The sequence below is a fragment of the Chlorocebus sabaeus genome, chromosome 21, assembly GCF_047675955.1.
Source record: "Chlorocebus sabaeus isolate Y175 chromosome 21, mChlSab1.0.hap1, whole genome shotgun sequence".
In the NCBI taxonomy this organism is placed as follows: domain Eukaryota; kingdom Metazoa; phylum Chordata; class Mammalia; order Primates; family Cercopithecidae; genus Chlorocebus; species Chlorocebus sabaeus.
Genome location: NC_132924.1, coordinates 127,617,539 through 127,633,935, shown reverse-complemented (window position 1 = coordinate 127,633,935; position 16,397 = coordinate 127,617,539). Strand labels below are relative to the sequence as shown.

The window sequence follows — 16,397 nt, the reverse complement described above, 5'->3', positions numbered from 1 at the left end:
ATGTATAGTAGGCGGGACAGAGCAAGAGGAGGGTCTGGGACCAGGCTCTGAGGAGCCCCACCATTGAGAGCCAGCTGGGCTGTTCCATCTGATAGTGACGCCCCGTCTGCCGCTTCACCTTGTTCTGGACACTTTCATTTCATAATAATGGTTCAAAGTCCCAGAAAAATGGCTCTGCATATAGGAACAGCCTGAAGCAGGATCCAGTATTCTCCACATCCACTTTCAGTAGAAAGGCTTGATGTTGATGAAGTGGGGAAATTCATTATGGCGTAGGTGTAAGGTGATGTTGACAAACAATGATCATTTTATTGGGTGTGATAATAGCAGTGGTTTAAAAAGTGTGTAGAAATGCTGTGGGACAGACAAAATCCTTGTCTCACCTCCCCTCCACCTAAGCAGCGGGTATTAGTAGTACACAATTCTCGGGATGATGGCAGCGGTTGGCTGGCATCCAGAATAAGGTAGAGGCAAACATGCCCTTTAGATGTTGGACAGCAGACAGTTAAGATGGTGGGGGAGAAGATGAGTAGAGAGAGAAGATCATTGGGTTTGAGGAGATTAGATTTTCAAATAGTTGATTAATAGAAAGGGAAGACATTCTTCGTACACATTGGGTTTCTGGCTTGAGAGGTGGGTACCTGATAAAATGCCTAGCTGGCCTTCCTCAAGTCCTGGGTGGTGACAGTGCCTTGTAGCTGAGGAGCAGCTGCCTGTTAGAGAGGGGTTCTCAGGCCTGCTTCGGTGCCCACCACTCCATGCTACCTTGCTGGGTCCTGGAGGAAAACAGGCTTGCCACTGACCATAGGTCTTGGGGGTGGTTGGGAATGTGTGGCTGAGGAAATGGGGAGAAGGCCACCAAGATGAGGAGGTCCAAGAGCTTCTAGGCCAGGGATTGTCCAAATGGGTCCCCATGAGAGCGCTGGGGTCAGCCAAGTTTAGGGAAAAGGTAGATGCACAGAAGGAGCAGCTCCAGCACCGCCCAGTGCTGAGGTTTCTGGCCCTGGTCTCTGCGCATCCACGTCCAGGCAGGTGGGCGGGATAAAGCCACAGGGCACAGTCTCAGCCACAGAGCAGCAAAGTGACAATCACACAGTCGTCCTGAGAACCAGAGGATTCGTGACAGGTAGAAAGTAAAGGCCATAAAGAATGATAGGCTAGAGACCAACAGGATTCTAGCATTTTTGACCTCAGACATGAGAAGAGTGATGATACTGCTGGGGTGGAGGAATTGAGGTGACCAGTCCTGGCAGGAAGATTGGGACCACACAGTGGACCTGTCCTGTCAGCAGTGGGATATGTGGGACATGGGCCATAAAGATCTCTCATAGGGTTGGTGTGAGGAATCATGGATGAAGCCTCTGGCACTTTGAGAAATGCTACTTTCTCACTTCCTTTAGGTGAGAAATTATGGACAGAAGTCATCCACTTGAAATAGGAAATGTTCTTTGCTCTTCATTTATTTGTGGTGTCAAAAAGTGTTGGTCAGTTACTGCTGGTTAGTTACTACTTATTCCTAATATATATGTTTTGGTTGTTTTTTGAGACAGAGTCTCACTCTGTCGCCCAGGCTGTAGTGCAGTGGTGCGATTTCTGCTCACTGCAACCTACACCTCCCTGGCTTAGGCGATTCTCTTGCCTCAGCCTCCTGAGTAGCTGGGATTATAGGTGCCCATCACCATGCCCGGCTAATGTTTGTTTATTTTTATTAGAGATGGATTTTTGCCATGTTGGCCAGGCTGGTCTTGAACTCCTGACTTCAGGTGATCCACCCACCTCAGCCTCCCAAAGTGCTGGGATTATAGGCCTTATTATGTTTTTCAAATACAATGGATGTTGGTTTAAATATAAACTTCCGGCCGGGCGTGGTATCTCAAGCCTGTAATCCCAGCACTTTGGGAGGCCGAGATGGGCGGATCACGAGGTCAGGAGATTGAGACCATCCTGGCTAACACGGGGAAACCCTGTCTCTGCTAAAAAAATACAAAAAACTAGCCTGGCGCGGTGGCGGGCACCTGTAGTCCCAGCTACTTGGGAGGCTGAGACAGGAGAATGGCGTAAACCCGGGAGGCGGAGCTTGCAGTGAGCTGAGATCCGGCCACTGCACTCCAGCCTGGGCGACAGAGTGAGACTCCGTCTAAAAAAAAAAAAATTACATATATATATATATAAACTTCCTTAAGTTTGTATTTGGATATAGAGACAAAATAATTTACTTTGAAATGGAAAGAATTGACTGCAATAGGGAGTTTGAGCACATCTCTGCACTGGAAATTGTCCTTAGGAGATAAATTTGGTATACTCAGCTGTGTGCTCTAGCAGTGGAAAACTGAGAAGGCTCCATCCATTTCTAGTGAGTGAATGGATTTGATCACTAGTGAGAATTGCAGAGGTTTTCTGAGAGACTTTCATCAGTGCAAGAGAACATAAGGACATTTTACTGCTAGATGTGAGGAAAATGACTTTTTGAAACTTTAGAAATATGGGACAGATTTAGTTGAACTAATGTTGGTTGGGGGGGCGTAACTTACCATCAAAATCCTGTTTAAATTGCACATTTATAGTGGTTAAAAGCCATGTGGTGTGTATCATAATGCTTTCTGTATATGGAATTCAGTAACTCAGTATTAATGTAGTATAAATGAGGATTATGACAGTTGTAATGGAAAAATTTTAACTTGACATTCATTCAGAATTGTTTGTAGTATAGCACAATTATGTAATTGAGCAATTAAGATTCGTTTTCATACGTTCTTCAGGACTAACATGTTTCCAGCCAGAGGCAGATCAGATGGTTGAAAAAGTGATCAGATGACTGTGGTAGGGGTTTTGGGTGGCATCTCGATGGCTGGTCTTGCAGATGCCTCCTCTTCAGTCAGGCCTGCACCTCTTGCTGCCTCAAGTGGAAAAGGTTCCAGGCCAATGGCCGTCTTCATTTCTAGCCGGGACTCTCATCCTGAATCTCCATCTGTTCTTCTCCCTTAATGGGCTGGGTTAGCAGTGGACGAGGACCCATCTTAACTGAAGCCTGTAGTAGAAACAGCTCCTGTCCCACCCAGGCCTCCCTCAGCCCTCTGAGATCAGATGGAGCACTTTCTGCAGGCAGCAGACCCTGCTGAGTCCTCGTGGCCAATCTGAAAAATAGGAGCCTCTGGCCTCTGTCCTGTCCTGATGTCTGCTGCTGTGTTTGTCTAGGTCCCATGCCCCTTCCTGAGCCCCTTCCTCCTGGAGTTGGCAGGTGTAGAGGCGCGGGGAGCAGCATGTGGTGAATGGCTGGTTCAGCCCTGTCCACCTGCAGATGGGCATTTATTTCTTGACTATCCCTCAGAGTTCCAAGGGCTGTTTACATATGAGGGTAAAAAAGGAATATGTGTATAAAATTCAAAAATTCAAGTGATACCAAAGGACAGAGTGAACAGTTAAACTCTCCGCCCCCTCCTACCCCTCATTGCTGTTTACCTTCTCAAGAGGCAGCTGCTGTTTCCAGCAGTTTGCCGTGTAGGGCTCATGGCTGGTGCCCACCAGGCAGGCAGGTGCCCCACACACGCCTGCTTCTCTAGGGGGTGTTGGCACAGCACCAAATGCTGCTGGGCTCCACGGGGTGGCATGTGATGGGGTGAATTTCCCCCTCTTCTTTTCTGGATTTTTAAAAATACTTTTAAATATGGAGATGAAACAGTTGTCTTATTATTTTGTTTAAAAGACATTTTTCTGCTTAGAGTTCCACTCAGGTGTTTCTGAAGTCTTGAATCTCATAAAGATGTTTCCTACATAAGGTGATTTTAAAGATGGGTGTACCTAAGCTCTTGATTTTGACCTATTTCAATTCTAAACTCAATTATTTATCACTAAACCCAAAATCTGTTACCCTTGCAGGTCATATAACCTTTGCAATTTGGAGTCTGTTTAAGTGAAAGATACATGTTAGAATATGTTTGAGATTTTGTTACAGTTCTGATATGTGTTAAAATCAAATTCCTAGAATTTTGTTAACATTTTAAATGCTTTTAATAGGGTTAAAAGTTATATGGATTGAGTTTAGTAAAATCTATTTTTACTGATTTCCATGACCATAAGAAGTTGGTTTCAAATTTTTGTTGCTTGAGCATGTGGAACAAAATTCATTGTATAACATGTATCTTTTGTTGTATTCAGTACACTATAGGATATTAAAAAAATAACTTGCTCTTCTTGGTGGGCATCTGCTGGTCACCGTCCTTCTCCTACTCCTCAGTGTACGCAGAACTCTCAGCCTATTCCCTGTCATTGTGAAGCAGAAAGAGCTAGAAAACAAATAGTCTGGTTTGAATTCTTTTTTTCTAGCTTGAAATATTTTTGTTCCACATGAAGAACTCAGTCATTTTTGAGGAAGCAGCATTTCCCAACTCTAATGATGAGTTCTTAGTTGGGAGAAACATTACCATTGAAACAGCTCCGGTGGTGTCTTAGCTGGCCTCCTTTTCTGAAGAATGCCAGTGCACATAGCAAGTTGACAGTGGAGCGAAGGGCTCTTGGAGTCACAACTTGGGTCATGCTGCTTTCATCAGGAAGGTGATTCACTGAGAACCTTTCTTTACTAGACTCTGGGCTGTAAGACAAGAGGAAATGGGAAGTGGCAGCTGTGGCGAGAAGGTTTGAGGTGCAGCTGAACCTGATTACCAGATGCTTTCACCACCTGTCATTCCTCAGTGCATTCCTGGGCCAGGAGAGGGTCTGCGGAGCTGATGTGGGCGATGGGCAGTGGAGAGGCACCGCGGACAGTGCAGGGAGCACCGAGGCTTAGCCTCCAGTTGTGCACAGGACTCACACGCCTTGCTCTGGCAAGCACATCAGCCGTCTGAGTCTGTCACTTTAATTCGTTAGTTTACTCCATTTTACTAACGTAGTTTCAAATTTTGGTGGTCTCAATATGTGAATGTACTTTATGATATTGGTGTTACAAAATAAATACAAAAGAAAATGCAGTATTGTTTTGAAGTTTCCAGTCATTTGCTGTGTCTGCTTGCTTGAATATTGTTAATAAATAGGATGCTATTATTCTCATGACTAAGAAATTATCATTCGTCTGTTTCAGGAACTATTGATAATGTTTCACCTAACTTGTTTTGTAGATCTTACAGACGCTTTCAGCACCTACGAAAAATTTAGAACAGCAGGTGAATCACAGCCAGCAGGGACATACAAATGCCAATGCAGTGCTGTTTAGCCAAGTGAAAGTGACTCCAGAGACACACATGCTACAGCAGCAGCAGCAGGCCCAGCAGCAGCAGCAGCAACAGCACCCGGTTTTACACCTTCAGCCCCAGCAGATAATGCAGCTCCAGCAGCAGCAGCAGCAGATTTCTCAGCAACCTTACCCCCAGCAGCCACCACATCCGTTTTCACAGCAGCAGCAGCAGCAGCAGCAGCAGCAGCAAGCCCATCCACATCAGTTTTCACAGCAGCAGCTCCAGTTTCCACAGCAACAGTTGCATCCTCCACAGCAGCTGCATCGCCCTCAGCAGCAGCTCCAGCCCTTTCAGCAGCAGCATGCCCTGCAGCAGCAGTTCCATCAGCTGCAGCAGCACCAGCTCCAGCAGCAGCAGCTCGCCCAGCTCCAGCAGCAGCACAGCCTGCTCCAGCAGCAGCAGCAGCAACAGCAGATTCAGCAGCAGCAGCTCCAGCAGCAGCAGCTCCAGCGCATGCACCAGCAGCAGCAGATGCAAAGTCAGGCGGCGCCACACTTGAGTCAGACGTCACAGGCACTGCAGCATCAGGTTCCACCTCAGCAGCCCCCGCAGCAGCAGCAGCAACAGCAGCCACCACCACCACCACCTCAGCATCATCAGCTTTTTGGACATGATCCAGCAGTGGAGAGTTAGTAATGGAGATTTTTTTTCCCCCCTCTCCTAAAAGTCTTGTACTCACATAAATGCTTTGAGAGTGTTTGAGTGTGGGGTAAGGATTCATGTCAAAACAATTATTACAACATGGAGAGTGTGAGTCTCATACCTAACAAAGAATATCGTTACCATGGGATAATTATGCTTTCTTTTGTACTTTGGGACATCATATGCTGAAGTGAATATTGGTGTCCTGTAGAACATCTAGGCTGCCACAGGGACTCCCTCAGGGTATTTAATGGCCAGGCATAAGTTACGTTGGTTTTAGTTTTTAACGATTATTTGATGTAGACAGATAACTAGTATCTTTGTAGCAGTATTCCCCATGCACTCTGATTACTGGTAGATATGTCATGGTCAAGACTGATTAACATAACAGAATCACATTGCAAGGCACCACTTTTTAACTTTAGTGCAAGCAGATTCATAGGGTTTTAATTTTCTTTTTCTTGTATAATTTTACTCTAGTTCCAGAAGAAGGCTTCTTATTGGGATGTGTGTTTGCAATTGCGGATTATCCAGAGCAGATGTCTGATAAGCAACTGCTGGCCACCTGGAAAAGGGTGAGATTGTGCCTGGAGGAAGGACGACTGTATCTGAAGATGCTTCTTTCTTATGTAGATGTAACTATGTTCACTTAGCTGCATTCACTGAGCTGCACCTACATGTGTTATAAATGTGTGATGGGCATTTTGATTAACATTCTCTGTGGCCTCAGGCACAGCACTTTTCTGGGCATCAGTTTTCTCAGCTGTTAGATGAAGATGGTAGACTTCTTATTTTTTTCAGCTTAGAAATTCCAAGGGGCACTAATTATATGTGTGTAATGGGGACGATGGGAATAAGTTCAGGTTTTTGGTGTCCTGGGAGAGGGACCATTAATTTGTATGGATCTCAGTCATATCTCTTTCTCTAGAGGTAACTGTTAGAAAATCCCAGAATCTCTAGGACCTCAACTTCTTCCAGCCTAATTGTGAAACTGGAGTTAATTTAATTATTTATTATTTTGCATGGTGGCCTTTAAAGAAAAGAAATACTTTTTCTTGCATTCCCCAAAACAAAACTGAGTCAAAAAAAATTTTTTTTTATAAAAACTGAGTTTAAATGTGCCTCTAATATATCTTGAATGTGCTTCACTATAAACATCTCTGGTGCTTAAACCCCACCTGTGTGCCAAGCGTGCTGCAAGACCTAGGGAATATGTGGGAAATCACAGACGGAGAAAACCAAAGAGCAGTGCGAGAGGCAGCCACACAGCTAAGCAGAGGCAGGGTGTCAGAGGCAGGCTGTTGTGAGAGCCTGAGAAAGGACCTTCACCCATCATGTTGTGGGGTGATGTGTTAAGAAAAGACTACTGGGAGAGGTGATTCCTGAACTGCTTATTATAGGATGAGTAGGAGTGAGAATTAGAGGGGAGGATTTTCCAAATGGTGCAGCACAGTCAAAGGCATGTGATTGGGGAAACTGACAGGAGGGTGCAAAGGACGCTGCCTCAGTGGGATCCACAAGGCAGGGGTTGGGGCAGGAGCCAGGGCTGGCATGTCTTCCAAGACCTTGGTGATGCGCCATGTAGGGGAGTTTAGATGCAGGTGAAGTGATCAGCTGTGCATTTCAAGTAGTAAAGGGTTGAATCTGAAGGTGACCAGAGAGATGACTGTGGTTGGCTGAGGAAAGAGGCGGATGGCATGTGCCAGGGTGAGGGACGAAGGGGGCAGTTCTGAGAAGGACAGCAGCAGAGATTTTTTAAAAGTCAGAAGTGTTTGAAGGCAGCACTGAGAAACTGTCTTGAGAAGTACGACAGAACTCAAAGATACCAAAGTTAGTGGAGGACAGTTTGGGTTTTTTGTCTTGTTTTCAAGTTCAGGATTTATCCAAGAGGTCTAACATTAAATAGGAGATTGGGAACAGAGAAAATGAAGGCAAGAACGTTATGAAAGAAAATAGCTTTGCAGCTGAAGGCCATGTGCCCTCAGATAGAAAAGAAGTATAAGGAGAGCCGTGATAAGGCAACTGAGAACGGTCACAATGCTGGTAGAGAAAACTGTTTTCTCTCAAAGACAAGCTCACTGGAGGGGAAACGTGGACAGATCAGGAGTCAGGGCGATTTCGGGAGCCTCCAGTTCAGTGCGCCAGCAACGGAGCAGCTTCTTCCGTTTTTGAGGGAAAATAATTTCCAACCTAAAATAACCTATAGAGCCTGTCAGTCATAAGACTATGGAAGGAGGATATTTGTACACTAATGGTTGAAAATGTACCTCCCTTATATTCTTCCTTAGGAAGCCACTATGCCAGCAGAGAGTGAGACCTGGTAGCCAGGAAATGAGGCGTTTGACTCAGAGATGACAAGAGAGTTCCTAGGATGGAGGTGAAGGGAAACGCTAATAGATGAGAAAGTAGGTGTAGAGAGAACTAGACCTGGGACTGGAAGAGAGACTTCCTGGAGGAGCAAGCAAACAAAAACACTGGTGGATTCAGGAGTGACATGTACGGCTGACCCCTGAACAGTGTGGAGCCTAGGGGTGCTGACCCCCATGCAATCAGAGATCTATACATCACTTTTGACTCCCCAAAGCCAGAATTACTAATAGCCTGGTGTTAACCAGAAGCCTTAGTGATAAACAGTCAATTAATGCATATTTTGTATATGTATTACCATATTCTTACAATAAAGTAAGCTAAATAAAAGAAAATGTTATTATGTTATTAAGAAAATCATAAGAAAGAGAAAATATGAGTTACAGGAGACTCGCACTGTCAATTCTACCATATTCAATGACTAAGTCTAGACCATATTTAAGGCTAGGGGAGTATACAGTAGTTTGCAGACATACTATAAAACCACCACATGTACATTTTTCATAGAGTTTGGGAATGGAATAGTGAAAAGTATATAGAAAACTAAGGGCAAATTCTGGGGGGCTGGGATAAGGAAGTGATTAGCACCAGGGAAAACCAAAGTTTATACCAGAAAGAAACTCTCATCTTAGGCTGCCATATTAAGCCATGTGGCTGGGCTGCGTTAAGTCACTGATGACTGATCTAAACAAGAGTCTGGATATAACCAAATCAGGAAGGCTTGAAGAGTGTGTGTTATGGTGGGGAAGGGTGTCCACTGTAGGAGGTCGGTAGATGGTCACGTAAACTAGAGAAAAGGAACTAATGTAAAGTGTTAGTTAGAATATATTCATGCTTGTCGGAAGAAACAGCTTCAAGTGCTGAACGTGCTTCCGGGGAGTGAAAAGCAGGGATTGGCGAGGAACCTGTGGTTCTGTCCTGTGCCTCATTAAACTATATTTATGCTTAGCCGGAGGAAAAATAAACATGTACATCTTAAAAGTAGGAAGTGAAGCAATCGGTTTTTTTAGGGGGCAGGTCTTTTAAAAGTTTATATTTCACCCAGTAGGCCCTCAAATTCTCCTTTTTCCGTGTACAATATTTTGAGTTCTAAAGAATGCCCGAGGTCGTGCAGCCGTCACAGCCCGGATGCAGAGCAGTTCCTCCCCCTAGAAAAGCAGATCTGTTTTGAGAAGCAACTGTTGGGATTTACTAATTTCATTCTGATTTGCGTTTTATTTCCCTTTTCGAGGGAGGTGGATCTGCCCACCATAGACCTTTGGCAGTATCTGAAGATCTTTAGTAGTCGCGGCTAGGGGGCTGCTGCTGGCATAGGGTGGGTAGAAGTTGGGGACACTGCCAAACATCCTCCTCTGTACAGGACAGCCCCCACTTCCCAGAACCCCCTGTGGCAGTTATGCTGAGCTTGAGAAACCCTGGAGTGCATTCCATTTTTCTTCTCTTGTTTCCTGGAAATTCAGATTAAATTTAGAGTACTGGAGTTCATTTTCATTGTATGGTGCTGGGTAGAAAAGTCTGTAAATAGAACTGTTACATGTCCTTAATACTTTGGGGAAATACATGATATAAATGTATGATAGAGTCTTTTAATAGCTGCCTTATTTGAAATTGGAATTCTCCTCTATTCTGAGTGATCGAAATTGATGACTGCGTTGGTCGGGTCTTTGTGTGTAGATAATCCAGGCACATGGTGGCACTGTTGACCCCACGTTCACAAGTCGATGTACACACCTTCTCTGTGAGAGTCAAGTCAGCAGCGTGTATGCACAGGTAAGGAAAATAACCTTAGCAGCGACGAGGAGCAAGGTCTGGCATTTTTTATATGCAATCTTAAATGCTGGTGATTGATTGTTATTTTTGGAAAGGGCTTTTTTCTACCTCTGAAGATAGGAAAATTGCTTCTTCCTGTGATCATTTCTTTGGTGGGATTGATACCTTTTGTGGGCACCGTTGTCTTTGAGCGATGGAGATAGAAAGGGATATTCCTAGGTGGTGGTAAGAAAGGGCGGACAGGAGGCCGAGGTGAGCAGATCACGAGGGCAGGAGTTTGAGACCAGCCTGACCAACATAGTGAAACCCCGTCTCTACTGAAAATACAAAAATTAGCCGGGCATGGTGGTGTGCACCTCTAATCCCAACTACTCAGGAGGCTGAGGCAGGACAATGGCGTGAACCCAGGAGGCAGAGGTTGCAGTGAGCCGAGATTTCACCACTGCACTCCAGCCTGAGCGACAGCAAGACTCTGTCTCAAAAAAAAAGAAAGGGTGGACGCTCCCTGCAGTCACCATTCCAGCTGCTCTCTGCACGGTGAAGGGAGGCAGGATTCCGTACTGGTGTGTGACTCGCACATAAGCGTGCAAAGACAGGTCCCTTACAGAGCTTTTCTAAACCTGCCGGGATGTAGGCTTTCTCCTCGATATTACCTTCCTGTGCTCTCTGAAGTTTCATTTCTTTTCAAAAAATTATGCTTATTGTAGACAGATTATGTGTATGTGACAAATGACCTCCAAGACACCCCTGTTAAAGAGGATAGCCGTTCACAGGGTCTGTTTTTCCAGTAAAAATGTGGAAATACGTCTGAGACTTTTTTTGTTTTCCTGTGGTTCATCTTAGGTGGATGGTTTTTTGTATTTTTTCTTATGTGCAGCCCTCTGTGTTCTTACAGGGCACTTATAACTTTGGTGGTCCTACGTGTTATTTCACTCATCACTAACGTTATTTTTAAGATTGTCGTAGATAGAGTTTGTTGCTTTTGTCCTCAGTTGTAGACTCTTGTTTGCAGATGGATGGTAACATTTTTAGGTTGTATTTCAAATAACCAGCTACATGGTTTTAATTTGTTACTTCAATCAAGTGCTAGATGTCATGAAATTCTTTTATGGGGCTTCCAATGAAAAGGGCATTGTAGTTATACAACCATAGAATTTTCTTTAATCCTGCAGCAGAAAAACAAAAACAACACACCTATAATTTTATGTTTGATAGGCAATAAGAGAAAGAAAGAGATGTATCACTGCACACTGGTTAAACACAGTCTTAAAGAAGAAGAAAATGGTACCGCCGCACCGAGCCCTTCACTTTCCAGTGGCCTTCCCACCAGGAGGAAAGCCGTGTTCACAGCATGTAAGATAGAGTCCTCGCGTTCCATTTGTTAAATCATCCTTCGACTTTGGCCAGTAATCACTTGCTAGCACTTACCTGAGGCTCCCGCGCTGGCTTCCGAGTCAGAGCTTCTCTGTGTACTTTTGCCCGTTTTATAAGTGCCTGCTCATAAGAAATAGCTTGCTTTCTTTTAGTTCCTTGTAACAGTCACAACGTTCTGCACGTAGTAGATATTTAATGGATTCTCCAGTCTTTGACACTATTTAAAATCCAAAAATAAATCAGATGTCTTGTACCAAAGGCAGCCCCTAGTGGGTGGAGCTAATCAATAGTTGTGGGTCCTCCCACCCACATGATCTCAGCACTGGGGTCAGTGAGGAGAAGGAGGAGCTGGCTCATGGTTATGTGCTTTATAACGTCACTGTTGGGATTGTCTGAGCAGTGTTGCAGTAATGTAAACAAGGCATCTCATGTTCATTCTTTTTCTTCTTCCCCGTGAGGGCTGTGTGTGTAACCTTTTGACCATTAATACAGTTCTGGTCTTGAAAGTTTTAGAAATATTACCAAATGTGTTCCATAATGCCAAAAAAATAGTGAATAAATATATATGTCAACTAAGAAGTAGAAGAAATAGTACTTGGTTTTGGTTTTTTGTTTATTTTGTGTTTATCTTATTTTCTCTCTTTTTTTTTTTTTTTTCTTAGATTATTTCTGTGACTGGATTTGTTGATAGTGACAGAGATGACCTAAAATTAATGGCTTATCTGGCGGGCGCCAAATATACGGGTTACCTATGCCGCAGCAACACAGTCCTCATCTGTAAAGAGTAAGTACATTTTTGAAACCGTTTTTAATCATGAATTTACACACAATATAGTGGCTATTTCAATAGTTGTGCATTTTTTAGTGTGCCATAGTTTTGTGGTAGAAATTTGTGGAAATCAAAGTCTGTTAAACAAAGTATGACAATGATATAGTAATGTTAGTAGAAATACCTAGAAAACATTTGAATTAATGAAATTTGAATTAACAAAACAGGAATAGGGTAAAAGTAAGACTCCTAGGTGGTTTTGTAATTCTATTTGAGCCTTGAGGTGTATATTTCATTATCATTCAGGGTCACCCTCAACTTTGCTAGGATATGCCTCCCCCTTCTATTATGAGAAATTTTTTATTGCCTTTTGTTGGAAATAAATGTACATTTGGACAGTTGACATCTCTAACATTTAATAAATATGTTTTCTCCTCAAAAAATAAAAGACCAACTGGTTTAAAGTATGAAAAAGCCAAAGAGTGGAGGATACCCTGTGTCAACGCCCAGTGGCTTGGCGACATTCTTCTGGGAAACTTTGAGGCACTGAGGCAGATTCAGTATAGTCGCTACACAGCGTTCAGTCTGCAGGATCCATTTGCCCCTACCCAGCATTTGGTTTTAAATCTTTTAGGTAAGTGAAATTCTACATGCTGCAAATCTTACTTAAATTAAATCATTAGCATTACTTCTGCCATCTTTTTATTCATACTAATTACCAGGCCTGGCTTGAGCTTTCTAATCAGTTTTTGACTCATTTCCAATTTCCTTTCTATGCTCTTTCTTCCTTCTCCCTACTCTGCCCAGGATTTTTGTTTGTTTGTTTTTGTTTTTGTTTTTTTGAGACAAGGTCTCACTTTGTCACCCAGGTTGGAGTGCAGTGGTGTGATCATGGCTCACTGCAGTGTCAATCTCCTGGGCTTGGGTGATTTCCCCACCTCACCCTCCCAAGTAGATGGGACTACAGGCGTGTGCCATGGTTTACTATTTTTGTTTGCTTTTGATGAACTCTTAGAGATGGAAGGAGCGCTTGAAAGCTTTTTGATAGTCTTGCCTCTCAGGCCAGTTAATCTTTTATCCAAATTGCTCCCTACCTTACAGAACATTCCCTGCTTTCCTAGAATTGACGTCTGTCCTCTTTGTCACTGTTGAGCTTTGACTGACTTGCTGTTACATCTTGAATGCCATCATGGCTCCTGTGATAGGCAAGAAGGTTTGTGCCTGCTAGAGGCCAGACTATGTGAAACCCAGACTTGGACACAGGCCTAGAAATGTCTATCCAGACAACCCAACCAGCAGTGGGAGGGTGAACGCCATGGGTTTAGACACGGCGTTTGCTTTGTTGTTTGCTGCCAGTGGTCCTACTGCTACTTCATCCGGACAGCATGTGAAACGAACGCAGCAGCATTCCCTCACCTTGCCTGGAAAGCTTTCTTTAAAACTTCATTATAGTACTTACATTTATCCTTACTAAGTATTGTCAGCTAAGCCACCTGTCTGTTGAGGATTATCAGGGAAGACTTTTACAAAAAGGCCTTTTTATTTGAACAATGTACCTATCATAAAAAATAATGTGTTTCTCTCTTTAGATGCTTGGAGAGTTCCCTTAAAAGTGTCTGCAGAGTTGTTGATGGTATGTCAAATTAATGACCTTGCTTTGGCTATTACTGTATTATTAAACTGCAGTAGGAATGGATTTGTAATAAATTAAACATTAGTAATTTGTCAACATGATAACAAATGAATTATCTACTCCAGTAAATCCTAGGATTGATTTTTCTCTTAGTTGTTAGGATGTGATTGTCATTATTTTTATATATACATGTGAGGGGCTCATTTGCTTCAGAGAGCTGTGTGATTGCTTATAGAGAACAGTAAAATCAAAGGTGATGTCTTGTTTTTCGTAGGGTTAGAAAGGCAAGAACTTTAAGAACCATTGGAAGCAATGGATGTGTAACCTACTTGGGGCTACAGATCAGAACTTAAGGAGTCCCGGGTCTCGTGATGAGGGGAAATGTTTTCATAGTGTCCTGAGTTGGGAGTCACATCACAGTGCTTGAGGTCTCTGCTTTTCAGGATAGGCGATTCTTGAAAATCGCCATTGGTTGTTAGTTACAAGACAGAGAGTTGCTTTCTGCATTCTCTCTCATCTGTCAAGTGTGATGAGTGGAATATCAGTTGTCTTTTCTCTTTTCCCCACATTCATATTTCCTAAGTTACAGACAGGACTACTTCAATATCACTTTAGACTTTGTCTGCTGTGACTTCCCACTGTTTGGCTGAACATCAGCACTTTGAGAATAGCAGATTTTTTTACTTTTGGCCAATAGTAGTGTAATTTTAAGACTTTGGTTTATGTTCATGTTGTTATATACTAACCTTTGTTTTTAAAAATGGATTTCCATGTCATGGACCCACCAAGTTTTCACTACATTTCTATTGTATACGGAGGTAATTTAGGGTTTGTGCCACTTGAACAACTAGCTGAGGAGAATAGTGTCATGAGGATTAGCAGCTAACACCCAAGCCTGTGTTTCTGGTTATTTATGTACTGACTTACTCGTTTTTCAGATCTCATCTGGAAGCTGCTGATAATCATCCCGAGTCTCTGAGGAAACCCCCCAAGCCACAGTCTTGTTTTCTTCTTGCTAATGATAATGTGATCGTAGATGTATTTTTTTCCTAGCTTAAACTAGTAGTTATGATTTTAATTTTAAAGACATGACCAGTTTGGACACATCAGCAAAAGCAAATATTCTCCCAGTTCATTTAGCTGAAAGGAATTTTATGGTGGCTTTTAAGCTCACACTGAGAAAGTGGTCATCAGAGTTTTCCTCCCAAACTATATGGCTTATATTCTGAAGTTGTCAGGGGCTCCAGATGTCAGCTTCTCTGGAGGCTTTGTATCAGTAATTAAAAGCTAAAAATCTTAGAGACAAAGAGGCCCGGTTTACCCTTTTTGCCTATCCCACCATTTGTTTCTACTCTTGGTACCAGTGAATGACAATTTGGAGACTTAAATGCGATCTTTGGAAATAGAGAGTTGAGAAATTGTTTTCTTATAAAGACTATAATAAGAAAAAGTGTAATAAACTTTCCTGCAAATTATTATAAAGCTTGATTCTCTGTGTATGACAGGGCTAATAGATTTTGAATGCCTTCTGTAGATATATTTATTTTGGTTGTCTAGATATGGCAGCAATATTTAGAAAAAATAAGTTTAGTTAAAGTAAATTAATAAGATTGAGAGCAATTCCTTCAAGTAATAAAACATCTAGGAAAGACATGGTTGGTCCACACAAGTCAAAGAACCTCTGAGTTGAAACTGTGAAGGAGGAGTGAACGAGGAATAGGGTAGAATGGAGATGCTGACTGTGGTGGGGACCCCACAAGGGAATCCCATCTCCTTCCTGCTCTCTTTGTGCTTAGCATGGCTTCTGCTCCAGGGTCAGGGACTGGAGCTGGTCCTAGTGGATGTGACCATGTTGCTGAGGCAGAGTGTAGGTTTTGGTACCTTGTCTGGCTGTTGGTAGCAAGCAGTGTTGATTTGATTGTCACGTAACGTCTTTTGTGAAATCTCATAGGTGAAATTTCTCTTTTAGGAATAGTCTTAGGGCAGAGATGTAATTTCAGTCATGTTTTCCACATTCTAAATTGGGACACAGGACAAAATATTTGAAATAAAAACCATTCTGAGAAGTTCAAGGTTGAGGGCTGCATGTATGTAACATGGAGGAAAAAAAGGAACAAAGATACTTTAAGATACCGAAAGGATTCTGTGAATAAAGAGGGAAAGAAAAAAACAAAAAATGAAAACAATACAGAGGTTCACTCTGGAATATTAGCTTCTTCTCCTGGCTTGCATTGTCCTAGTGATCTTTTGAGGTGAAGACTAGTTCTGATGTGGTGAAGAAGAACATGATTCTTGTATATGTTTAAGTAGTTTGATTATTCGACACATAAATCTTTTGGAAGCTACTGTATTACTTAGTAGATTGATTGAATTAAAGTCGACAATATTTTAATTGCAGAGTGTAAGACTACCTCCCAAACTGAAACAGAATGAAGTAGCTAATGTCCAGCCTTCTTCCAAAAGAGCCAGGTATGAGTAATAACCTTAAATATTTTATTGCTGGCTTTCACAGGTCTGCTTTGGAAAATCGGTGGCAATTGAGGAACGTTTCTAAAATGTTTTGCAGTAAATAGGATTTGAAAGAGTTTGCTTTTTGCTTTACAACTTTATTTCA

The 16,397-nt window shown here is 42.7% G+C and overlaps 1 protein-coding gene across 5 annotated transcripts in view; it reads left to right on the top strand.

Moving 5' to 3' along the window:
* PAXIP1 (PAX interacting protein 1) overlaps positions 1 to 16,397 on the top strand; it is a 60,043-nt gene that overhangs the window by 30,181 nt on the left and 13,465 nt on the right. For all 5 annotated transcript variants that reach the window (XM_073009541.1, XM_073009538.1, XM_073009542.1 and 2 more), the window contains 8 exons: positions 5,112 to 5,856; positions 6,351 to 6,445; positions 9,912 to 10,007; positions 11,223 to 11,360; positions 12,044 to 12,165; positions 12,600 to 12,784; positions 13,740 to 13,783; positions 16,182 to 16,252. In XM_073009541.1, coding sequence (XP_072865642.1) covers positions 5,112 to 5,856; positions 6,351 to 6,445; positions 9,912 to 10,007; positions 11,223 to 11,360; positions 12,044 to 12,165; positions 12,600 to 12,784; positions 13,740 to 13,783; positions 16,182 to 16,252 — 1,496 coding nt within the window. The remainder of the gene's footprint in view (positions 1 to 5,111; positions 5,857 to 6,350; positions 6,446 to 9,911; positions 10,008 to 11,222; positions 11,361 to 12,043; positions 12,166 to 12,599; positions 12,785 to 13,739; positions 13,784 to 16,181; positions 16,253 to 16,397) is intronic.